This window comes from Micromys minutus, assembly GCF_963924665.1.
Source record: "Micromys minutus genome assembly, chromosome: 9".
NCBI lineage: Eukaryota > Metazoa > Chordata > Mammalia > Rodentia > Muridae > Micromys > Micromys minutus.
Genome location: NC_137978.1, coordinates 17,393,664 through 17,421,201, shown reverse-complemented (window position 1 = coordinate 17,421,201; position 27,538 = coordinate 17,393,664). Strand labels below are relative to the sequence as shown.

Genomic DNA, 27,538 nt, shown 5'->3' with positions numbered 1-27,538 from the left:
ATTTTGATTAGACCCACAGCACCTCTACCAAATTGTTCAGTGCACCATTCCACTTCCTCTCCAAATGAGGAAAATGGGGCGCATCCTAGAACTCTGATCTACACAACTCAGAAGAGCCGGCTAGATTCCTATTCAGGCTTCTGGCTGTAGGCTGCAACATCAAATGCTGGATCCCAAAGAGAGTGGGGTCAACACTTGGAATGGAGGCTCATCTCCTAGAATCAGACTCAAAGTTTCAGATATTAGCTCCTTGTTGGGGTGAGGAGACAGAAGAGCCCTTCCTTCCATAAATACTACGTAAGAGAGCAGTGAGTGAAGGTGACACTGGAGAGGTAGGAGCCCTCTGTCTAGGCACTGTGCCAATGGGTGGCCTAACCTTGAAGCAGAGAGTTGACAGAAAAAAGATGTAGAGATGGGGATTGATGGATCATGGAATTGATGGATCATGGCTATTTAGTTCAGTTCCCCTAGGAAGTAAATTCAAGGCACATAAAGAAAACAGTAGTCCATGTCCTTTGAACAGCTTCACTGTCTGGAGGGAGACCTGCTGTTCTCAGAACACAAAATAGCTGTAGCTTCCTTAAACCTTGGCTGGGGCTGCTTATTGTCACAGAGAACGGTAGCTTAACAAATGCTTAGTCCAACATAGAAAATGCCTTTAAACTCTGCCAATAAGGAGATAAAAGAAAAATTTGTGGCCAGTTTATTTTTTTAGTTTTTAAAGGGTTCAGTAAAGGAATTATTCCAATTAATTTTTTTTCTGTGGTGGGGGAAGAAATTTTCAGGGGGAGGTTTCAGTCCAAGGTGAACCATGTGTGAGAAGAGCAGGTGAGAAAAAGGGCCCACCAGAATAAAGTAAGGTCACATTCTCTGCTGATACGAACAGTTGGAGGAACTAGTCCATAGAGCCTCCCAAGGCAGCAGATGGATCAGATGAATTAGTCACCGGCTCCCCAGGATGCTGGGCATCAGCCTCTTCAGAGGGAAGGTGGTTAGGCAGGGCATCCCAGTAAAACAAACCTGACATCTGCTTCATCTCCTCCCTCGGCCTCCGGCTCCATACGGATATTTCAATGGATAGCAACTTGAAAGCTCCACATGGACTTGTCTTTCATTATTATTATTTCAAATGCTAAACGTTATCTACTTAAGGATCGTACCTTGGCTCCATGCCCTGACAGAAGGCAGGAGTTTTCAGCTAATAAGGGCCTGGAGGCTTTACAAGACCACAGGAGTTTTCAAAAAAAATATTCCTACATATTCATAGTAGTCGATTTAATAGATCCGATGCCAGATGTAAAGTGGCATTTTATGGGTAGCTTTAAAAAGCTACTTTAAAATATAGAGTTATGAATCTAATTCAAAATTGTGTAACCTTTTTATCTTGGCTATGTGCTCTCTATTCCGTAAATGAACTGATCAGAAAAAAAGAATTTCTCTTTCTCTCTCCCTCTCTCATTCAGGAAGGAAATCTGGGTTAAACACATGTAAGTGTTTTCTCTATAACAACGATAAGCCTTTCTTTCACTACTGGAGCAGTAACCACACACAATGAAGACAGAGTAACAGTAACAACAATGTGCCACCCCCTAGCCACATGTGTGTTTTCATGGTCTTTAAGTTGTGGAAGGGCTGACTAAGTTTCGGATAGGTGTCAGGGTGAAAAAAAACCACCCTGTAGTAAAAAACTGTACAACACAGTTTTCTGAACACAGGACCCTGTGGCTGGATCATCACAGAGTCTTTCATTAGAGAGAAGAAATCCTCATCTACAAAATCCATAAGATGGAGAGAAGCATGCAATTAAATGTTAGCTACACATGTGAACACAGTATTCATCGTTGTATTCTATTGAAGCAGAAGAGAAATGCCAACTAAAACAATAAAATACTCAGACCACTGCATTTTCACATCATATCCTGCAGACAAAGGCATCTCTTTAACATTTTTAACAGCACTCAAAAACTGTGCAAACTCTTTATAATCTAGGAGGCTGTGTACTATCTAGATGACCATTTTATTACGAGAGAGAAAATGTTTAGGGACACGTGATTCTGTAAGTATTAACAAAGCACAAGCTAAATACCACACACCATTAGTTTCCTACTAATTCAGTGAACAACTTTATTAGGTAGTATTCGTATTTCAGAGACTGTAAAATTAATTCTCAGAGATATTAATAAGCATTTAGCTCCAAAAAAGGAGTGCAAGTCTGACACTAGGTCTCAGGACTCCTTCTGGAACAGCAGCTTTTTACTTTATTAAAAAACACATGACTTGCCCATTGATAGATGGATGAGGTAGAGAAAATATGGCACATAAATAAATACAATATAATTATTATTCTCCCATCATGAAAAATTAAATCCTGCCACTTGTAATAATAGGGACAGAAATAGAAGGTATTTCAGTAGGTGGCATAAAAACGACCTCAAAGGTAAAATATAGCATGTTCTTGAACAGTGGAAGCTAAGAGCACTGACTTCATAATTGTAATGATAGAATCGTAGTTGCCAGAACATGCGAACAGAGGGAGAGGAAAGAAATGAAGAAAAACCAGTGGCTCTACGTGTACAGTCTGACAGAACAGTACCTTCTAAAATTCCACAGCATAATAGGCTAAGTATAGTCAATGACAATTAGTTGTTTATTTAAATTATCTAGTAGAAAAGATGTTTGAACTCAACACAAAGAAAAGATGAATGTCTGCAGATGCACAGTGAAGGCACATAGTAACCGGTGTAGTGTCGCCGACGAGAAAGAACCTATGAGTCAGCCTGAAACTGTGCACACACAGGAGGCATCTACAAGATCATCATGGACAACGGAGCAAAGGAAAAGGGGAAAGTCAAAAGCATCTTGTTGCTGAAATATGGCTTGTCCTAAATCAGGAACAAATGGAGATACCATTAGGTTATGAGCAAGAAGCCATCACCAACGTTGGCTGCTAGTGATCAGTACAATGAGATACATGAGAACACATTAAATATACATATACCTAAATATCTTATTAAGTATCACTTACTAATACACACTAATCCATTAAATTTTTGATTTATGACCAGGAGGTTTTCAACAGGTTCTGAAATGTCAGATATAAGTCCAACTCATGTCTTAACATGATCTGTGATTGCTTCTTATGAGCAGAAATCCAGGGATCTTCATGGCTGGTAGAATGTAGAGGCTCAAGAGCCTTAAGATGTTTCCCTGTATCTCTTTTGAGTATAATTTCTTTTTCCTACGGGACTCTCTTTCAAATCTTAATTTGGTTTGCATGGAAACAGCATGTTGTATACATTACTAATTTATATAATACTTAACTGATATAATTACCAACAAATAGGACTAAAAATAGTCATTTGGGAATAGCTATACTGATTTTTGATGTGAGGGTCATTTATTTGACCTTTGGGGTAGACTGACAGAACAGTTCTTAGTACAAGACTTTCACTTAATTTAGTTACAGAACTTGTGGTTACTTCTCTGGGAAGAAGAATGATTGGACAGAACCCAGCAGCAAATAGATTCCCATTTATAAGGCCCAAGAAATAGACAGGAAAGGTTCCCAACAGCTGTCTTGACATGCAAGATGGGCTACTGTAAGAACAACAGGCTTCTGAATTCATGTCCTGAGATTGTACCTTAATTTAAAGGAATATGCTGGCAAGAAAGATATACCCACAGTTGCAATGGTGGTACGGTCATTATGGGAGAAACCATCTGATTTTGTTTTTCCTGAAGATCAAGCCTGTTCCCTGGAACAAATTCATGCCTGGTTTCATAAGTTGGTCACAAAAAGCACATGGCAGAGGAGGTCACAGGCCTAGGTAAGTAAACCCACAACAGCTTTAGCTAAACAGAAACATTGTTAAACAGCCCTGTATACGTTTATTTTTTATACCAATCCATTAGTGCTGCTGTCCACCTTGGTCAGAGGAGCTTCTTTTTGCAGTGAGCAGCAGTCAACGTAGAGAGTCATAACTGGAGTATGTGCTGAGAAAAAGTCCTAAGTGGGACATCGATATTAACCACACAAGGCTCAGGGGACATCATAGAAAAAGCAGCAGAAAGAATCTAAGGTGAGAAGTGCTGAGAAATGCTGGTTTATCTGGACACAATCTGACTCATGAACTCATAGCAGCTGTCATTAACTGACCATGATCAAGTTGGTCAAAAATGCTCGAAAAGACTGGTGAGGGCTCATTGTACCCCAATAGCTGAGGGCCCATTGGTAACGGATGGATTGTGGAAAGTGAGGGTTGATTTTTCTGCATGGTTGTGGTCCCTGGTAGGTTGCCCATGCTCATGAAGCAGAAGCAAATGAAATCAGAGCATCGCACAAGATAAAAACATGAGGACATAGAGGTGGAAGGAGTCCACAGGGTGGGGCGAGTTGGATATGATCAAGTTCGATGAGTTAAAAATGAAAAAGAGGGTTGTGGGGACTTTTTCTCTCTCCGAATAGTAACTTTTTCTCTAAATAGATGCAAACTCCTATGGTGAGAAATGAATTTGGGTTTAAGTTTGCTGTTTAGAAGTAATGATGACTCTGGTAAAAACTACTCTGACATATGTTCTACCTGCCTAGCCTGCCGGTGAGCATAATTATGCATCTGAGGACAGCAGTGGCAACATGAAGTAACACTAAGGTGTTATTTTTTCCAGGGAACACACTGTAGGCTCCTGACCTTTGCTGTACAGTCGGCTGTTCAGTTTAACTCAGTGCTGCCCATGCTGACTCATCTACATACATAGGAAACAATTAACTGTATGGTTGCAGATATGCAAGCATGATCACTGAATAAACACTGGCCTATCAAATTAAAGTTATTAAACTAATTTGTCTTGATGATTATGCAACCTAAGCAAACAGGCGGTGGCAGCAGGGTGGGGGCGAGGGTGGCCGTCACTCTGTACTATACACAAGTGGCATTTTACCAGTTTCAATAATTTCAAAAGCACATATAAACAGTAGAGGGAATGGACTCGTATTTCACCGTGCAAAGACAGATAAACAAGGTGGTCCCAAAATGCTTGTTTTATCAGGCCTCTGCACAGTCCTCTGTAGGAAACAGGGAGGCAGAAATGTCTTTCACTTCAACATCCTGTTATTGAAATTTCTCTGAATTTATTTGCTTTTTTAAAACCCAGAAGCAAATGTTTGGGGGACTTTCAGGCTCACATCTTTTTGTTGTCACAATAAAAGATTAATTTGTAGTCTTTGCTCTCCCTGTGTTATGTTTTCTTCTTTAATATTCTTCATGATAGAAGCAGTTTTATGAAGGGTTTTCCAGAAAGTTCTGAAGAGCTCTCACACTTGCCAAGTCCACAGGCTGTAAGACAAAGGCAGCCACCACACAGTCCCACCTACACGCCTTCTTAACTTTGGCCTTCAAGTTCTCCCAGGATCTTACTGTATGAACTTGCATGTACAAGGGTGGCTTATATTCTCCTGTGTACTTATGTGGGAGCCAAGCCATCTCTTATTTATACAGCGAGTTATCTTGACCTTTATGGGCCACCTACTCCACCTCCAGAGGGGACAGACCAAATATTACTGCCCCCAACTGCTCATATGTGTTCAGAGTTAAGACATTATAAGTATGAGTTTGTAAGGAGGGAAAGAGGGTGTGTGTGTGTGTGTGTGTGTGTGCGTGCGTGCTGGTACATTTTTACACTACTGGACTTTTGCTGAGAAAAAAATATGACCAGACATGGGCTTGGGGTGTGGACGAAGGGACCGCAAGCAAAGCACAGCTTCCACTAAAAGGCACACGAACACGAACTGGGGAGTCTGATTTCTTTTCATTGGGCGAGAAAGCCAGCATGATTCTCAGGATATGCACACAGACTCCATGAGGTCATGGGGAGGAGCTCAGGTCCTCCTGTGTTCCTGCAGCCACAGCATGCTAGTCTGGCTGAATTTTTGACTTAAGAGTATCAGGAAAGTCACATTGAAAGACGTTATCAGGGACTGGCAAGATGACTCAGCAGGCCACATGCAGGCCTGACCACCTGAGCTCAATTACTTGCTCCTATGAGGTACCACAAGGGACCTGACTCTCTAGAGTTAGCTTATGGCCACCACAGTGTGTCAGGGAATGCCGACAGCTGTAGTTACACACGTATAAAATAATAATTATATATATATATATATATATATATATATATATATATATATATATATTTTAATGTTCAGGTTGGCAAGATTGCTTAGCAGCAAGTTAAAGAACTTGCTACCAAGTCTGATTGGCAGCTTAAAATTAATCCTCAAGATCCACTTGCTAAAAGGTCCCCCATGAAGACCATGGGATGGCATAAAAGAAGCGTGTGTATATGCGCGCACACACACTAAGTGCAACTAAATAACCCTATTGCAATATCTGGAACAAGTATGAAGTTCACTTTTAATTAAAACAATAAGGAGAAAATAGTGGAGCAAAGGAAGAGAGCCTGAAAGGCAGTGAGGACTCTGTAAACTGAAAGCGTGTCAGGTCACTCTGAGCGGGGCTTTCCACACTAAATAAAATCAGACCTGTTTCAGAAAGATTCTTCTTTGATTTCCGGTAAGACCTGAGGCTGGGAAAATGGAGAACAGCTATTTTATGATACACTCGGGCTGTGAAGATGACTGTCCCTGAGGCCAGGCACAGCAGCATGTCTCCATAGACCCAGACCTGGGGACACAAGCAGGAGCGCCCCTCCAGATTCAGGAATACCCCGTCTCAGAAAGTAGGGTGGTGAGTGGCTGAGGAAGACAATATTAACTTATGGCTTCCCCACGTGCCCTGCCCCCAACAAATGCATGTGCAAAATAATGGGCCTTATGACAATTTCATGCACGTACATTATTTTACATTCAATACGCTTTAAATGAGAAAAATAATTTCACTTAAAACATTAAAACAAAACAAAGCAAAAACTCTCAAGGGAGAGAGTAGATGTCTGCTGTGTACGCTTTTAGACCCACGTTTGAAGCCAGGCATGATGTAAAGGACAGGGTGGCAGAAGACATCTACGACCACGGTGCTGAGCGTGTGGGGACACGGAGCCCTAGAGCTCACAGCCAGTCAGTGTTGCGAACTCAGAGAGCTCCAGGTTCAGTAAGAGACCCTGCCTCAAAACGTAAGATGGGAGCAAACCGAGGAAAACACCTGACATCAGCCTTTGGCCTAAACATACTGTACATACAAACAGGCCTATATTCATACCATGCATAAACACACGTATACAGATATCTATACACACCATGTATACACACATGTACACATGCCCATACACACAATGGCTACACACAGGCACAGCACCCCACCTCCCCCATATCTAGTGACTCAAGTCCTAGGATGGTTCATGACACTCTAAAACAAATAGAAGGTGTCTAGGGCTCAGATGGTAAAGTTTCCTGCCTACCAACATGAACTCCTGCCTTCAATCCCAGCACAACATACACTGGCATGGCAGCACCAAAACCTCAGGCACAGGCAAGAGGATGAAAGGCTCAAAGTTATCCTTGTCACTACAGAGCTAGACGCCAGTCCAGGCTGCTGCTGCTGCTGCTGCTGATGATGATGATGATGAAGAGGAGGAGGAAGATGAAGATGACAATGAGAGCAACAATGGATGAATCACATAATAAAGCAAGTACTACAATTTAAATATAAGAACCAGCACTACATAATTCTAAGTGCCAATGCCTCAAGCCAAGGCCTGTTTACTCATCTTTCTGATTAAGTCAGCTAAGTACTGACTATAATAAGTGACCTAGATACAAACTCCCTTCTTATGACTGAGAAAGATAAAAAAAAATCTCCATTTTTTAAAAACTATCAGTTGTTTTATTTTCAACTGGAAAACTAGACAATCCTCCAGTGCAACAAGGAACTAATTAATCCTCTTCCACATCATCACCAGCTCCAGTACCACCCTGGCCTTTCTTGGCATTCTTCCTCTGTACTAGGCCTGGCGGCCACCACCGTAAGGAGAACAGAGGGAGAAATCAATGTGCTTCTGAGAGTCCAGATGAACAATAAGATGTTCACCGCCTGCTTTCGAACCCAGATGACGATGGCGGATGAGCACACGGGCATGGCCAATAGATTTGTCCGGGCCCAGCTTAAAGACCCGGGTCTGTAGCGGTCTCTCCAAGACATCATCAACCTTCAGGCCCAGGATGTTATCCAGCTTCTTCCTGCCCTCATCCAGCACCCCAATGCCAACAAGTCTCCTCCGTAGAGCATTGCCTTCAAACAGACACCGAGGATCCTCATCCAGCGTCAATAGCTCGCTGGCAGCCTTACCAGGGTAAATGTCCACACCTCATGATTGCTCCGTCTATACTCTCCAATCAACTTTAGCTCCTGGCAGACAAGATTTCTCGAAGGGTTTCCTTGGCGTCGCATAGGTTTTGGGACAAACCCAGCTTCTGGCAACTGGCATGTTGACGTCACTAGTCCTGTATGAACTCAGGCCGGTGACAGACGCTTTCCTTTTCTGTGCCACACAGAATTACCACCACTTTCTGCTACAGGCCTCCTAACACACTAACATCCTCATCTTGTGGGTTTTCAGAATTCATAGGGGAAAAAATGTCAATTTATTAATGTCTATACATCCCACTCAAGGGCATCCTGTTCCTTCCTCTGGCCTTGGTGGATAGAAGGTAATACATGGTGCATATACATGCATGTATATATTCATACACATGAAATAAAAATAATTTAAAAAATAATCTTAATTATTTCTTATCCTTTTCTGCCTCCCTCTTTTTGAAGTCAGGATCCAGGTGAATCAATGGCAGTCAATGATTGTCTAGGACATCCTCAGTCTAATCCCCTCCAACCAGGAAACACACGTGTTCTGAAGAAGGATAGGCAGGAGAAGAGCTCCAGACATAGCACACAGTTCACTTCCATGTTCTGTACTGAGCTAAATCTACCAAGAGTAAGAAAGAGCTGTGACCCCTTCAGGTTATTCCACCTTCACTTATAAAACAGAAAATAGGAGCCCAGAATAAGAGGCTCCCCCCAGAGTGAGGCAGCCCCTAATGAATGGCCTCTTCAGCTGGAGTTCCCCAAACACAGCCTTTACAGCTCCTGAATGTGCAGGAGTGACAAGCCATTAAACAGCCGCTTTGAAAACACAATACAGACCTTCTTCTCCACGGCAGCGCCCTTCCACATATAAAAACCTAAGGCCAGGCCTTCAGCAGCAGGACATTTACTGCCAGCCCCAGACAGTTTAAGGAGGGCAATGAACAGGGTGGGGTTGGAGGAAATGAGGAGCAACAAAAGGCAGGATGCTGATTTTCTTTCTGCCTCCCCTTTCCCCCCTTTTTCTTTTTTCTTTTTCAAAGAAACTCCTGCTACTATGGGTTTGAAATACTGACCCCACTGTGAGGAAGGGCAAGCTACCATACGATGAGATTTTATTTTTCTCCCTTAAGATTTTTATTCCAGAAAATATTTTGGTTGGCCAAATCCATGAGAAGATACATCTTAAGTCTTAATCTTATACCGTATTGAAGAGGGTAGCATTCTTACCAGATGAAATGTGTCCAACTTCAAGAAAGATTGTAAAACTTTGAACATAACCTGTATATTATGATTAAATCTCTACAATGCAAAGTAAAAGGCGTGAAAGCAAAGATGAGTTTATCACTGTAACTGTATACAATCATCAACAAATATCTCCAAATTTTATTTATTAGTCTTTCCTTTCTGCTATGAATACAAAACTTTGCCCTGACCCCCATCAGTCAATCAATTCCACGGGTTCCTTTAAAAACAACTGTATGAAAAGCCAGTTACTAAGAAATTACAGAAGGTGTGAATGACTTTTATTATCCATTAGACTTTAATATACTAAAGTATATGCACAATTATAAATACTTTGTGGCTAATGACATAGGCAGACTGTTGCCCTCCTAGGCTGCTGTTTATGTCTGTCACCAGCAAGAACAGACGCTGGTTAGTGTGGCTTGTTCATGAGGCCCAAGCATCGGTTCGCATCAGAAGTAAATTCAACTGAGAACTGCTTTCCTCTAAGCAGTGCTTCTAAAGCTCCCAAAGGCTGCAGCCTTTAATACGGTTAACCATGTTGTGGTGAGCCCCAGCCATAAAATTACTTTCACTACTACTTTATAACTATAATTTTGGGGCTGCTATTAATCATAACATAAATAATTTTGGAGACAGAGGTTTGCCATAAAGGCCACAACCCACAGGTTGCAAACTGCAGTCTAATGGGAGTGACAGAGGTTCCTCAATGTAAAGTATTCTCAACAGAAACATCCTTTAACAAGCTTCCTGCATTTGTTCACCCTCTGAATCAGCCCTCTTTTCTCTACCATTCTTCCCCCATCCAAATTCCTCCCCAAGGAAAGGTATTGGTGTGATATTAGATTTCTTTGAAAATGAAAAATATCCAAAGAATCACAAACATTTAAAAAGAACTCCTTTGGTATGTTAGTGAAACTCAATGGTAAATCATTTCTGGTGATGTTCTCTTTTAATAATGGAAGGAAAGAGGGAGGGAGGGAGAAAGGGAGAGGGAGGGGAGGAGGGGAGGAGGGGAAGAGGGGAGAAACACTGAGACAAGCTCTCCTTACAGACATATCAGTTGTATAGCTACTCTCCCCAGCCTTCTTTTGCTTCTTGTGTGTATGTTGTATAAATGTATACATGTTCAGGTATGTTTGTGGATGTATGTAGTGACCAGAGGTCAACATTGGGAGTCATTTTCAATCCCTCTCCACCTAATTTTTATAAACTGTTGAAACTGAAATATAATTATATCATGTTTTCTTTCCCTTCCCTCCCTCCCTCCCCCAGGACTCTCCTGAGGTCCATAGTTTTCTTTTCTTTAAATGCTGTTATATGCACACATCCATATAAATATGTAACTTACTCAGTTCATGTATGTTTTCAGGGCTGGCCATTTGGTATTTATTGGACAACCAATTAGGCTCTTCCCTGAGGAACACAATTTCCCCCTCCTATAGTTTACCTTACCTATAGTTCTCTGTCTATGGGTGAGGCTCCATGAGACTCCTTTCTTCCATATTTTTACGTCTATTGGTGGTGCACTATTTCAGGCCTTGTTTATTTTGTTTTTCAGGATAGTGTCCCTACTTAACATGGCGCTCCACCCATTAACTATACTAGCTGGCCAGCAAACTCTGGGACCCACTGTCCTAAACCTCACCCTAGACAAGTTGTAGACATATCCTGCCACACTTAGATATTTATGTGGGACACACCTCAGGTCCTCGTCCTGGTGTAGTAGGCACTTTAAAAGACCAACCTACTCCTCAGACTATTCTGTAGCCTTCATAATCATAAACTTCTAACATGCATGTTTTTTTTTATTTCCAGAGTACATGACCTCTACCTGTTCTGTCTAAAATTACTTTCTCTCCCATACTCATGAATAATCCATTAATAAATTTCAAAAGGACTCTGAATAGACAAGTCATCGAATCACCCTTACTCAGAGGCTGACATGCTCAACTCAAAACAATGGACTATGGTCCTGAAGTTGGCTCTTCCCTGCTACCAGATCCAGTTCTTGTTTTGAACACAGACAATCTGTACAGCTATCTTTACTGCTGGGGAAGTGAAATTCCAGGTCTTTCAGCACCCTTGGCTAGGGGCAAAGTCTCTTGAATCGATGGCTTCAAAGAACTAAACCAACAGAAACAAAATAAAAACATTTAGTACCTAAAGAGTTTTAAGGAAAATACAATTTTTAAGTTGTCTGTCTGTTTGGTTGGTTTTTTTTGGTTCTTTTTTTGTTTTGTTTTGTTTTGTTTTTGAGACAAGGTTACTCTATATAGCCTTGGCTGTCCTGGAACTCTGTAAACCAGGCTGGTCTTGAACTCACAGAAATCCACCTGCCTCTGCTTCCTAGTGCTGGGACTAAAGGCATGTGCCACCACTACCCAACTGTTGAGTTTATACCTGAGCAATACTCAAAAATCTCTGGATGCTATTTCTGCCATGCTTCACACAGCACAGGACATAAAATCTGTTTGTGATCACTGGGTTTATGGCCCCAATAATTCTAAAAATGTACTATCTCCATTGTAAGCAACTAACAATTCTAAATCTTGGTTTTCAAAAGACTTTCAAGGTATCTATTTGGATGAATATACCAAGCTGAATAAGACTTTTATTCAATGAAAGTCCACGTTTTGAAAACCATGCATAAAGGGGATAGAACAAGAGACAGAGAATTAACAGAAATGCCCAAGGAGGAAGCTCATGTGTGACACATTTGTGCCAAAGATCGATAGTGCCTTCCTTCTAAATGCCATTGGTTTCTTCATGAATCAGCAAATATTCTAAAAATGCGGCCTCTGAAAGTTCTGATCATTGAAGAAACACATTTTTTTTTTTTCTGAAATAAAAAGTCCCATAAGGCACCACTGATTCCTATTAATTACAATGTGTTCTAATTTTTCAAGCGCTGGTGATGACATGCTAAGTTGATCTCATAGCTTACCAGTGACTCACACCTCAATGCTGAGAGCCCTTCTTTCTACAGAAGAATAATAACATTTCAGAACACAGAAAAAAGTTGCCAAACTCTAATTTCGATGAATCACACACTGAGAGCATTTCAGGGTGAGCTGAAATAGCCGAATACGCAGAAAAGTACGATCTACACTACTAAGAACAAGTTTCAAACTAAGAGGAGCCGCCGTTCACAGCAAATGAGGAACAGGAAATACTTGGGTGAGCAGAAGAGCTCTTTCTATTCATCACCACTTAAGAAGCTGCAAGCATTCAGTCTTCCCTGGCACCGGAGCAAATCACTCAGCCTGCAGTATTTTATGTGACATCCTGCTTCTAATCTGGTCTTTGATGAGAAGTTTGGAGTGGTATTACAGAATGAGGGGGTGGTCTCTGGACCTGTGAGGGTTGGGAATGGCACAGTGTTCTTACTCTGGCTGGCTTCTTATGCAGAACAGTACAAACCCATGTCAGGTAGGAAAAGGCCTCCTATCTTCTGACAGCATTTAAATAAGAAACACCCAAGGGAAACATCATGAAATGGAAAGGGAAGTATTCTGAAACGGCCAGTGATTTTTAGCAAACCATGTTCATACCACAGGCTAGAACACTGACAGGCAAAGTTAAAATAACAGGCCTAATGGTTACGGGCCTATGACTGAAAAGATCAACTCAGAAGAACCAGGAGAGGAAAGGATGGGACCTTAAGGCAAGTGATATCTAGTCTTTACGGTGCAATCAAATGCCTTCCAATAGATCTATCACTATCTATGTATGGTTTCTTATATAGGTACAAGGTAAAAATGATTAACTGCAAAATCCCTGCCATCCGACTCAGCAAAGTCACAGTGCCTGCCAACTGGGGGGCATTAGATAGTCAGACACTTGTCTAGGCACCCGGAAGATAATCTGGCCCACCAATAAACATGCAGCAGATCATGCATCCCTTTGTCCCAGCTGGTAGTTATCCCATGAAGAAGAAGAAAAGAGTTTGATTTTCAAATTGAAAAGAACTTTACAGGTACCTATGAATATCAAAGTTTCAACAATTGTGTATGTAGTTACAACAAAGCTTTACTTAACATAATAATGCTATTAAAAATAACAGCACTGGGGGCCGGGGTACAGATTAGGAGGAGAGTGCTTGTCTGGCATGCAACCTTCGGGTGCTGTTTCTAGTACCAGGCAGGAAAACAACAAACTGTAACCGATTTCCCATTCATTTCTTTTAAAAGCCCTAAAACCTACTTCATTATTATGGCCACAGCTGTACAGTGTTTCCTAAGTTTCTCTTTGACCTTGCTTTTCCACTCTATTCAAGTGTGAGTGCATTGCTCTCCTTGCCCGAAGTCAGCCACCAGCACAGAGCACCATGACAAAGCCATTCACAGGCACTGAATCTTTATGCTGCTATTCAAATCACCTTTACAGCATTGTGGAATATAACCTTCTCTTAGCAAATTCAGTTACAGCCTAAAAAACTCTGCAGACTCCTTCATGGTTTCGTTCCCTTCTTCCTGTTAAGGACATTCACTTCTAGGCTTCACCCTCTTTTTTCTGTAGGGAACAGAATCCATGTTCTTACCATGAAGCTATCTGGAACAAAACCCAAGAACCATAAAGGGAAGGAGGAAGCCCCAGCCTACTCACGTCAGATTTCGAGGACATGTTCTCCTCCACGTCTGAGTCGTTGGGATCCACGATGTCATCAAACGGTGGCAGTGTTGACTTCTTCTTCTCTGAAGTCTCACCCTCAATTTTGACCTTTCCCATCTTGACATGAGATTTATCTTTTATCTGTTTTTTGTCAGCAGAACAAGTGAGTATCAGTGGGGGCGCACTAGAAAAACTTTTAAATAAAGCCTCCGAGCTACTCTTTTTCCTCTTTTTGGCTGAGAGTTCTTCAGAATCTGAAACAGGGGGCCTTTTACTAGGAGCCTTCTTATCCTGCTGCCCACTGGTGACGGTGAGTAAGTTACTGTCTGCTTTTGGCTCTTTTGACATGGGTTTAGGTTCCTTGAAGGCCATCTTAGGAACTATTTTTTCTTCTTTCAGTGGTTTGTTTTCTTTGGGTTTCTTGGAGGAGTCTTTGGAAGATTTGTTGTGATCCCTGGAAGGTTCTTTGAAGGCACTTTTATGTTCTCTGGAGTCCTTAGAAGGTTTTTCCTTGTGCTCCTTCATTAATTTGTGAGGCTTTGAAAAACTGGTACTACTGCTGCTGCTGCTGCTGCTACTGCTGCTGCTGCTGCTGCTGCTGCTGCTACTGCTGCTGCTGCTGCTGCTGCTGCTACTGCTGCTGCTGCTGCTGCTGCTGCTGCTACTGCTGCTGCTGCTGCTGGTATGAATGCTCCTGTTAGGGTCCTGGAAAAAGGAGAAGAAAATCAAACTCTCAAATAGCTACAAAAAATATCTAAGACAGTGGTTCTCAACTTTCCTAATGCTGTGGCCCTTAAATAGTTCCTTATGTTGTGGTGACCCTAATCATAAAATTATTCCATTGCCATGTCATAACTGTAATTTTGTCACGGTTACTGCAAATTTCTGAGAGGTAACCCCACCCCAGTGGGCCTTCACCAACAAGTTGAGAACTGATGGTCTAAAGACAACTTCTGTGAGCTCCACCTACATAAAGTGGCCCTTTCGTTGTTCTCAACCCATTCCTAAAATATCCCAAATATTTTAACTACAGTTCAACAGGTGGGAATAACGTGAAAACAGGGAGAAGGTTTCTATGATCAGAGAATTTAATGAGACAAGTTGTCTTCTCAATCACTGGGAGGATTTAATCATTTAAATCATTTATATTCAGAAAATGCTAACAATAAACTTGTCCTAGAAGGTACAAAAATTGATAGCACATGTCCCCACTGTAAATAGCTATGATTGACGGGTATTAAAATCACCACCTATGAAGTATATGACAAACTTTATAAAACAAGGGGGTTATTTAGTTCTGCCAAGAGCATGAAGCTAACAATACATCGAATTCTAAGGAAAGCCCACACGTGAACTAGGGCCTGGAGCATAAGCAGGCCACTGCTATTAGGAAATGAAGAATGGAATGGCACTGACTGACCAAAATCAATAAACTAAGTAAACTGAAGACAAGGAGGAAACAAAACACAGACTGCATTTGAACAGCAGCGTCGAGCCAGTGCATGAGCCTGAGACAGGAGAGCAGTAGTTGAGGTAACACAATGAAGCCAGGTTACATGAAACCCTAAACACTTATGCCAAAGAAGCCTAAAGCCACCAAGAGAAATAATTCTGAATGTGAGCAAAAACTTTTTTTTTTAAGCCAGGTTTTTCATCAATTGAAGAGTATCTTTCTATCACTCAGAACAAGAACAAACAGCAGAAAATAATCCAACACCTCAAAGGCCTCTCAACTATCAAACGGACAAGATCTTCAGCGATTTCTGCTGGGCAACCCTGAGAAGGAACAATCGTTCCTATTTTATTTTTAATGAGACCAGTTTTCCTACCACTCATAAAGCCCGAAAACACACAAGCTGGGCTGGAGAGATGCTCAGAAGTTAGGAGCACTGGCTGTTTTTCCAGAGAATCTGGGTTCAATTCCCAGCATCCACATGGTGGCCCATAGCCCCCTGTAACTCCAGTTCCAGAGAATCTGATGCCCTTTTCTGGTACCCACAGACAGTGTTCATACACGATGCAAAACCACATATTCAGGTTAAAAACATCCGTATAAATAAAATGAATAGAATTTAAAATACAGACACACAAACACACATATATACATAAAACTTCTACACAATCTGTTTAGGAGTGAGATCTAAGTCTATACTTTGTGAATCTTCGTTATGAATAGCAAAAATAAGAAACAACACATCAACACTAAAAGAATAGTTCTTTCATGCTCACTCCAATGTCGTAATGGACCCAAAGACAAAGTCCAATCAGACTTTCTACCTTCAGGCACTTGAGCCCAATGCTGTATAGAACACATCTGAAAGTCCTTAAAGATCTGGGATGAAAAAAGAAAAAGAAGCTAAGTAGGAACTTCCAACAAAATGAGCAGTCTTCTATCTACTGCATCTGCAGGAGGGGAGCAGTGGGCTCTCTGTTCACTGAGACACATCAAAAACCAATACTCTGGGCACACACCCATGTTCTGTGCCAATGAGAACATGTATTTTTGTTTCCTGCAAAATCAACTGTCCTCTATGTATTGAAAAATAGTTCAAATTATCCTTTTGCTTAAATGAGCACTTGGTTTCAAAATTACAAAATGGATAAAGTTACCAAGCAAAGACTTGCTCTTATACTTCAAACTAGCTAAATAACTCTTTACAAAGCATTTTAATCTGAGACCTTAAAACATGCTACTAAATATAGAATTCATATTACTGAAACTTAGTTATTTAATAAATTCTATTACAGGACATTTCCTGGCATGTTAAGCAATACTATGAATAATTAAAATAACATATAATGGACAAACTAAATTAAGAAAGAACATTTTCAAATCTAATATCCTTAAGGTATTTTAATTGGTTTGTTGACTCACTGAATGTTGGCAATTTGTAACCAGTTCTCCAATGATATTACAGAATACCCAAGCATTGCTACTAAACATTTGATCTATGTGGAACATCACACATATTTTAAAAATATAAGTTCTTAAACTATAAGGATACTTCTAATCTTACATAGTGAAAAACAATAAACATCAGGAGGTGAGGGAGACCTGTATAGGGGAACTTAAATTATTTATTAATAAAATCTTTCTGTAGAACAGGAATTCTTAATAAAGTACACAGTGGTGGGTCAGAGGGATGGCTCAGCAGGTAAAAGTGCTTGCTGTGGAGCCTAGCAACCTGCATTTGATCCCCAAGACCAACATGGTAGAAAGACAAAAACAGACACACTGCAAGAGCCCTCTGACCTCCACAGGTAATGTATTCATATACAGATGCACACAGTGGAATACAATTTATATTCACAGGACACAGGAACTCTAGATACAAATTCTTCTATGATAGAAGTTTATGTTCTTGTCTTCATACCATCATATAAGACTAGGTAAGAAATACATAAACATGCCTGAGCTAGTCTTGGTATGTAGTGTATTCTTTTATTGACTCAAGCAAGCAAATGGCTTCACTATACTTATTGTTTCTCCTTTTATCAATATCACCTTACTAACCTTTCTTGGGTGTGACAGCATTCAGGAAGGCAGGCATATCTCGGTGAGTTTAAAGCCAGCCTAGTCTTTACATCACAAGTTCAAGACCAGCCAGGGCTATATAGTGTGGCCCTGTCTTGAAAAAGATATGGACTGTAATGATGGCTCCAAGGTTAAGAGCAGTCGCTGCTCTTGCATAAGATGGGAAATTGATTACCAGCACCTACATGGAAGCGCACAACCATTCATAATGGTTCACACTCCAGTTCTATGGGACCTGACACACTCTTCTGGTTTCCATAGGCACTGCATGTTCCTGGTGGACAGACATATACATAGGCAAAATACTCAAACATAGAAAATAAATAAATCAAAAGATTTATCAAAAACCCGAGTGAAATAATTACTTCTAAAAGCCTTGTTTGTGCAAAAAGTCAAGCTGAAGACAAATACTTTCTATTAAAATGTCCATGGCAAAACTCAGAGAGTAACAAAAGTACAGAGGTAGTCTCCCTACACACTGAGAAACATTTTCTTTAGCTTCGGCTGGTAGCAGACAACATGTCACCCAACTCCATACTCCTACACAAAATACATGTGAAGCAGTAGCTTAGACACAGGCATCCAACCGCATGGACACAGGACAGCTCATCTACCTCATATATATGGAATTTAGTCAGGTTTAAAAAAAAAAATTGTTCCTGAATCACTAACCTCAACATTAAATGCTATCGAGCAGCACAAGACTAATTACCATAAGGTGAAGCTTACACATGTATAATTCAAATCTCTTCACCTAAAGATGATTAAGAGCAACTGAGTATCGAGTAATCTGAAGAGAGAGCATGGGCATAATTCAATTCTCAAATATGGAAAGCAAATGACTATTTAAACATGAATACACATGCCTTTGCACTAACTCTGCAGCCTGAGAGGCAAAGGTACAGCATTTTCATCCATGGGATTCGACTGAATGCCTTTCTGTCTTAATGTTCTGGGGCAGAATGGTCTCTTTAGTGTGCAATTCCATCTAATGAAACTTGTCTCTAACTCTAGCAGATAGCCCTAGAGAAAGAGGTTGTGAGAAAAGAACCGGAATAGAAGGGCTTTCTGATGAAGGGTGGCTTTCAGTTTCACTGTTTTCTTACTACTGATGACTCGGAGCTGAATCTTCACTTCCTGTTTCCTCCTTCTGGCTTTCTTCTGTCCTGCTCTAACTGGTCTTCTACATTGTGGAAGCTTTTTCAGATTAATGGAACTTGAGTTAGACAAATAAATAATGATCAAAGTTTTACTGATCAAAACCAGTAAGCTATCCTGGGTGAGCTTTTTTGTCTAAACATTTTACCAGGATATTTCTTACAACTTTCAGTATGCTTCAAGTTGTGCATGTGAAGAGGTAAGGTAAACCATGATATTCAAAAATAAGCTTCCAAAAAGATAACAAATAATGAAAGGATACCAATGGAGAATATGAATAAAATGTAAAAATTAATATCCTGTATGGGATGGGGAAAGGCCTTGAATTTAATCTACCTTCTTATTTTAATTAAAAGTGTGACAACTCAATTGATTCCACTTACGCTAGCAAGTTCTGGAGGCAGAATTCAGAGGAACATGAAGGATGGGCCATAGGTTTGCAGGACTCTGTGAGAAAGGGCTAGCACAGGACCTCCTTAGCTTCAAGATAGTCCCAGAAGGGTTTAGCATGCAGTCCCAGAAATGTTGAGCATTCTGGTCCCCAGAATACCCAATAGGATGAAGAGTCTACTGTGCTCTGGGGCTAAGAAAAGCAAGGAAAGCAAAGAGATGCATAAAGATATTGATAGAAAAGTATAAGCATGCTTGCTGCTGAAATGCCTGTACCTCACATCCCTTACTTGAGCACATTTAGAAAGTGGGGAAGGACTAGGAAGCAACAACCCAAGGTTGTTGGTCAGGAGAAGACAGGTGAAGTATTGGCATTAAAAACACAATTAAGTTAAAGATAGCCAAGACTAATATTAACACTTCAGTCATTAAAGAACTTGCAAGTCACCAAAGATAATTATTGTTTAAAGTAGGATGAATCTTCTGAAATTAGAATACTCACTGTAACACAAGGATGTAGAACAATAAAAATACCATATAGATGACTGGGAGGGAAAAGCCACAACCACCACCTCCACCATCACCACCACCACTACTACCACCACCACCACTACCACCACTACTACCACCATCACCACCACCACCACTACTACCACCATCACCACCACCACCACTACTACCACCATCACCACCACCACCACTACTACCACCACCATCACCACCACCACTACTACCACCACCATCACCACCACCACTACTACCACCACCATCACCACCACCACTACTACCACCACCATCACCACCACCACTACTACCACCATCATCACCATCACCACTACTACCACCACCATCACCTCCACCACTACTACCACCATCACCACCACCACCACTACTACCTCCACCATCACCACCACCACTACTACCACCACCACCACTACCACCATCACTACCACCACCACAACAACAACCACAAAAACAAAACAATCTACCCTTTATCAATTTTAGTTAATAGACATTTATGTTTATTACATTTTTCTCTAAACACATATATGCCTATGATAATTTATAAATTAACTATAGTAAGAGAATAATAACCATTGACTATAAGATGATAATATATATTAAAACAAATTTAAAGTTTTATTTTCTTCTGGAAAATCCCATTTATGATAGTTTCATAACTTGGTTTACTGTACATAATGGAAACCACAAAAAGTAGACTTGTGGATGGTAGGGGAAGGCTATATAAAGCAAACATCACATACATAGCCAGTGTGGAAGGAGAATCTGCCAATATTTAGTGATTCAGAAATCCCACTGGCCATTGCCCTAGCTCTAGTAAAAAGTCACCACACCAGAGAACAGATCCTCTACACAGGGAAGACAGCAACAGGCAAACACAAGAGTGTAAATCTTGTCATCTATACAAAACTAAACTAAGCAGACAATAAACCATATAAACATATGGATTATCGACACAGAAGGGTACAGCAGAAACCTAGATCACAACACTAAACTATACACACAGAAACTTTATGACAGGCAGGGAGGGACAAAAAGATAAGAGAATGCTTTGATATTAAAGTAGAAGAAAACATTATAACAAGGCATTGAAAGGAATCACTGCCAAAAATGGCAGGAGAAAGTATAGAAGTATCAAATCAAACCAAATAACCAAAAGTGGGACCAACCAGGCTACTGTTTTAAAATATAAGCAGAATTAGGGAAAATAAAATATTAGCAAATATAGACAAGGCACAGAGTCACTCAGAACCAAACCTGAGTGGCTGAGTTACTTCTCCCACTGACATGTGAGACAAGAACTCAGGTCCCATACAGGCTGTGAGAAACACGTAGTATCATTTGATTGCCAGAAAAAAAAAAAATTAAAACATCTGGATGAGCATGAGACATCAGCTCAGTAGAAGAGAAAGCATCAGGCTGTGTTAGTATCCTGCAATGTGGGATTCAATATACTAAAGTAGAAATATGCTAACAGTTTGTAGACTTCCAAATAGGGAAAATAATTTAAACACTGAGACTAATGAGAGGCAATAAAATTCAAAATTCAGCATTTACCAGTGGGTGGGAAGGTGCTTAAAAGTACATGGCAGACCTGGAAGAGGAGTGGCATTTGAGAATAGCAACTGAAGTCTTTCCTCCAGCTACAATCTGAGTGGCCAAAATACAAAAAGAACATGAACGGTAGGTCTGCATTGAATGGTTCTACTTGCTTTGATATTTTAATAGTGTTCTACTTTTCAAGTTTAAACTCAACCAGTAATGAGAACTCTACTGCATAGGTATCATGGAAAACAAACGAATCCATCAAGCCAGCCCTTTCAGAATTTGATTGGAAAAGATGGCAGTCAGTTTTGTAGAACGCTTTAAACACTTTACTTTCACTGCATCTGGACACCCAGGCAGGAGAAGCATAGAGCAGCTATAGAAATGTAGATGTCAGAACTTTGTACAAACAACGTACGATGCTGCAATCATCCTATTGCGTATCCACAGACCAGAACGCAACATGAGAAAGAGGAAATGATCTTGAGTGTCCAGGCAGCAAATCTAGACGTGACAGACTCCCCTCAGCAACCTTGACTGAGCTCTGCCACTTCTTCATTATAGCAGCCTCACTTTAGAGCAGCCAAGAAGAATGTCTCTATGTGGAAAGCAAGAGATGAGGAATTTAAAGAGTCTACCCATCCAAACTGTTCACTTTGGGAAGATCAAACACTGGTAATGTGGTAGAGATTAAAGTGGATAGAGGGCAAAGAAAGAAAGCCACTCAGAGGACTGTGCTGTGGTGACAGAAGTTGGAGTAGCAGTGGTGACTGCTTACTGAATAAATGTTTATTAGGCCAGCCTCTAAATGAGGAAATGAGACACAGATACAAATTTATTACACACACACACAGGCGTGCACACTCACACACATTAATGGTGGAACTAAATTCAAGTCCAAGTAGTGGAGTCTAGTGTCTGTAGTCTGAAGTATATACTTCTGTGGACTCTATAATAAAATCCGTTGACAACAAAACAAAATAAACACACCTGTCAGCCTTGACCTGAACAAGAGATATAAGGATGGGAGTAAAAATTCAAGAGCTCAGTGACTGAAACAATGGTGAACACCTCTGTGGTCTCATCAGAAACGTCAATAACATTCTATTTACTTCCAGAAGTGGGGTAGACTGAGGTGTTTGTTTTGGTAGAGGTAGGTAGGTGGTAAATAATTTATTTTGAAATCAGAGGCAGTTCCTTTGTATACTCTAAAGATGCTGAATTTGGATCATTTAGTGTCTAATATTTTAAGGCTAATAGACTTATTAAAAGAGTTATATTTTAATAATAAACTCTTATAGGCTTATATGATACTTCTTGCCTTGCAACTAAATTAAATATACAATTAAAATCCTTTAAGTTGGGTGAATTGACATTTCATAGTACTCAAATCAGATATTAAATAGGCATCTCCAAAAGTGTAAGGTAGAGACAGATAACTAGAGTATTCTATAAGATCCAATATAGGAAGTGACTGAAAGATTTAACTCAAAAGACAAAATGGCAATGGAAAACACAATAAAATTTAAAGCCACAGAAATAAATGCCTGTAGAAATATTTCAAAGAGAAAATATTTAATATATTTTCATATAGTATATATAGTATTTTATATTTTATACATTAATATAATATATATAATATAGAAAATATTTTAATTTAATGACTAAATAAGCTTAATATCAAACTCTCTCTGTGTATGTATGCATGTATGTGTATGTAGACTTCATAGATCTAATCCCCCAAATTTAAATCTAAATCCTCAGAAACCAGAAAGGTTTGACTCCCACACAAAGGAGTTCTGAGCATTAGGTTAACACTGCAAGTTGAAGATTCCAAACCTGGCCTCAAATAAGGTATAGTCACAACTCAAAGTAACTAAAAATATCATTTAGTTTTAAAAGTCACATTTCATGGATTAAGAGATGCCTCAGTGCAATAAAGTTTCTGCTCAACAACCATGGAGACCTGACGCAGAGCCTCAGAATCTAGGTTAAAAGCCAGTTGCTGTAAAGCATGCTTATAAGCTCAGTACTGGGGGACGGCCGGGGGGTCCTGGGAGCTCACTGATCACCCAATAGCTAAAATGGTTATCTACAGTTTCAGTGAGAAAGTCTGTCTTTAAACATCAGGTAGAAAGCTATAGAGGAAGATGCCTCGCATTGGTTATGTAGTACTATGCTGGGGCCAGCATGGCACATTTAGACACTCCTGAGCCTGTAAGAAGGAAGGGAGGGAGACTGTAGGGATCAAGGGTCTATGGAAGAGAGACAGAGGAAGGATGTAAAATGTCAAGTGTGAATAACAACCAAGCCTGAAAAGTGGGACTCTCCTACTCTTAGGTCTGCATCTCTCAAGATCCAACATGGAACCTACAAGAACCTGCTCAACCCTTCACAAATTTAACAGTGGGAACATTCGGAGGTGAGGCCTTAACATTCCAAAAGGCTATCTAAACACAATATGAACACTTGGTTTTAAAATACGCTAAATACAAAACAATCACCATGGTCCACGATAAAAAGGTCATAAGAATTTCAGATATATAACTTTATATAATAAAAACTTATATAAAGGATTTTTTAATACCCAATCAATAAGATAAGTAAAAATGACCCCAAAACAGAATTTTTAAAAATTACAATTGAAAATAGTAATTCATGGCAAACTATGTACAACTTAACAGAATTATAGTACACTTAAAGACAGACTGGAAAACATGCCAGAAAATGCACACTGATATAAAAACCTAAAATTATATAAGCTCTTAAAATATTTGGAGGATAAGATAAAAGGAACAAGACTCTGAGCAAAGACCCAGCAAGAGTAAAAATATAAAAAGATCCAATGATGAAAGATTTTCTAAAACAACAAATACCATGAAACCACAGAAATAATAACATCAAAATAATGACATATGCGGAAGGGACTCACTCTTAGATTCATTCCATTACTATTATTCTGCTAAGGGCACGTAGCGGTAAATGACTCTCAAGGGCACTCTGCTCTACCATACATTGTACCATACATCACATGAGAGAGGTGTGCACAGAGACCCACAGCCGGACAGTGTAAACAAAGAGACTTTGTGGACTGTGGGATGTTTTCATAAACACCCTCCCTATCTCTGCCAGTATCACCCATGATGGCTCAAGGATCTATGCAGAAAAGGAGGTGAAAAGATTATAAGGGTAAGATGCTAAAGGAGATGGACCGACTCCAGATACTACTGACACTCAATGAACTCGGAGAGACTGCAGCACACATAAGACCTGCGCAGGTTCAATCCAAACAGGGTCCCAACACTAAGGAGGGAAAGTGGACACAGTATTGTACCCCTAAAGAAGAGGCTACTTGCAATTGATACCTGCAGGGAAGGTGCAGGAAATCAGGAAAGGTGAAATAAGTTCTGCCCCACTGAAATACTCATGGATATATCAACTACACCATGCCCAGAAGTGGTTGGCAATACAAAATAAACTCAATGGTATTTTGTGTGGAGTTTTTGTTTTGCCATATTTTAGTCTTGTTCATATTTTGCTTGTTTGGTTTTATGTTCATTTTTGTGAGGTTTTGAATTTTTTTTTTTGAAAGAGAAAGAAATAGCATAAAGTTGGGAATGTAGGGAGGTGTGGAGAAACTAGGAGAAGTTGCTGGCGGTAAAAACATTAAAACTTTTTACAACAACTATGAAGGAGAAAGGAAGAAAATTCAAATTAGAAATAGGAAGTTTATAAAGGATAAATACACCTGAAAACAAAACACAGAATAATTTAATTTTTAACAAATTTAAAAGTAAAATTTTAAAGAAGTGTGACTTACCAAAACTGATTCCTATCTACCCTAAAATAGTAACCAGAAATGGAACTTAATATCACTGAAGTAGTTTAACCTTTCCACATACACAACATTGGGACCAAGGTTTTTAAAACCAAGTTCTTGAAAAAAATAATTTGAATTTTACAGAAAGTCTTGCATAAGTAGTGGAAAGAAAACACTATTCGATAGAGTTAACATTTCCAAAGCACCAATGCAAGCCAAGGATGTAAGACAAACAAACTAGTCTAACTCAATAATGAGTTATTAATGGCATAGCAAGATGAAAAACTGAATATAATAGCACAATCAACCCAACTGCAGTGAAGACAAACTCCTGAAGAAGCAATCTGTGCTCAATTCAAGAACTCAAGAGCACGTTACCAGGACACAGCAACAGTCTGGAGGAGAGCAGGAAGAGCAGGAACACCAAGCTCTCTAAGTACTGCTGAAAAGTTGTCTAATAAAATCAAAATCCATCCATGAATCTTTTTTTAAAAGCTTCTTAATTTGATACGAGCTGACATTCTCTAAAGATGCAGCGGCATTCGTATGAAGATCCTCCAGCTGCTTGGTCTTGGCTGACGGGCCCGCTGTGACTAAGCAGAGAAGGAATGTGGTATACAGACAGAGCCAAAATCATCCTGGGCTATATTTGACCCTTTAAAAGCCGGCTACCCCAACTTTTGTAGCTGACCCAACCGTCTCATTACTAATCCATACACATCTCAGAATAAACCTTTAATATTAGCAGACCTCTTGCCTTCACCAGTGCATGCTGAAAACTTCGGAAAGACATTGCCTTGGTTCACCATTTCTACTATCTACCTCATGCAATCACCAATGTAACTACCAATGTGTTGACTTGTTCTGTGACCATAAAAGTTTATCTTATTGCTTGCATGGTGGAACATGTCAAAGTAACTTGAATCTATGTTATTCTAAACTAAAGACACTCACATTCAGCTAAGAATGAAAGATTTTATTGCCATTAAAATGGAGTCATTACTTTATTCCTATATTAACAATAACAGTTACAAAAATCCCATGCAAACAACACTTCTGATGGCAAATCATTACAACTGGTCCTCTTATAACCAGGAACATAAGTTTGTGACCAGTGTTTTTTACTGACACATGATCAGACAAACAACATAGGGAACAGCTAACAGAAAGGACAAATATTCACATGTCTATCTACAAAGAAATAGCTATCATCTGCAAAGAAAAAAATTACTGGAATTAGTAAGTTTAAAAAGACGACCAGGATATCAGAAGCAAATGTGAACTGCATGTTTGTATGTCAGCAGTAATAAACATGTGAAACACAGGAATGGGATGAGCCAGAGAGACCGTAAGGAGAGATCTGAGGAGCTGGGGAGTAAGTAACCTAGAAACTGCACGCATACACACATAGCAGGTGGGGCTACCCCCATAAGACCTACACAAGACCAACCCTGTGAACCTTTCCACATGACAAGTGTGCACCAGTCTCTGAGCAGCTATGGATGTTGCTGGGGGTAGAGGATCGTTTTCTCCAGGGCTATATCCACTGCCACACTACAATACATAACCCTCACACATGCTCATGGAAGCAACTGTAATTAAATTCAGAGGGACAGCAAGAGGTAGAAAGAGGAAGAGCAGGAAAAAGAGAGATAAAAAGAGAGGAAGAAAAAGAGATAGAGTGATAGATATGTGTGTGTGACAGATAGAGACAGACAGACAGACAGACAGACAGACATGGTGTTAACCCTAACATTCAGAAGGCAGATCTCTAGGCCGGCCTGGTCTACATAGTGAATTCCAGAATGGTTAAACCTACACAGTGAGACCCTGTCTAAAAATGATTATTAATGGAGGGAGGGAGGAAGGTAGGGAGAGAGGGAATTCCAAGTGACCTCTATGGAAGAAAGGGTCCAAAGCAAGCATAAGGGGTTAAGAAAGGGAAACAGTGTGACAGACACAGAACATACATGTATAGAATTGTCAGAGACTACATGTGTTCTTTTGTAAAACAAAGTAACTTCCTCTCTCCCAGGCCCCAATTAGTATCTAGAAATGACACAAGGTAAAACACATTTCCCTAAATTTAATGAACACTTTAGATGCACTGAAATGATAAATAGATAAATGATAGATTAGGTTCGTGGATGAGGATGTCCCATCACATGTGAATTTAGGTAAATACAAATGCTACCAGTTTTCCCAAGAACTTAAACTGATCCTAAAACTTCGATATAGAAACTAACTGAGTAGTAAAAATTGTCTACCCCCATAAGACCTATACAAGACCAACCCTGTGAACCTTTCCACATGACAAGTGTGCACCAGTCTCTGAGTAAAAAAGAGTAAAAAAGTAGTAAAAAAGCAACCTTGTAAAGTGTTCCCCATTTCAACACTGTT

General features: G+C 40.0%; 1 protein-coding gene and 1 pseudogene across 2 annotated transcripts in view; both read right to left on the bottom strand.

Annotated features, from left to right (window-relative positions):
* The window catches only part of MLLT3 (MLLT3 super elongation complex subunit), a 250,096-nt gene that overhangs the window by 41,944 nt on the left and 180,614 nt on the right, over window positions 1-27,538 (bottom strand). Inside the window, exon 5 of the mRNA XM_080921001.1 lies at window positions 14,163-14,873. Coding sequence (XP_080777127.1) covers window positions 14,163-14,873 — 711 coding nt within the window. The remainder of the gene's footprint in view (window positions 1-14,162; window positions 14,874-27,538) is intronic.
* Window positions 7,886-8,436, bottom strand: LOC308424112 (small ribosomal subunit protein uS4-like; annotated as a pseudogene). Its single transcript has one exon. The product of its transcript is annotated as a small ribosomal subunit protein uS4-like (transcript).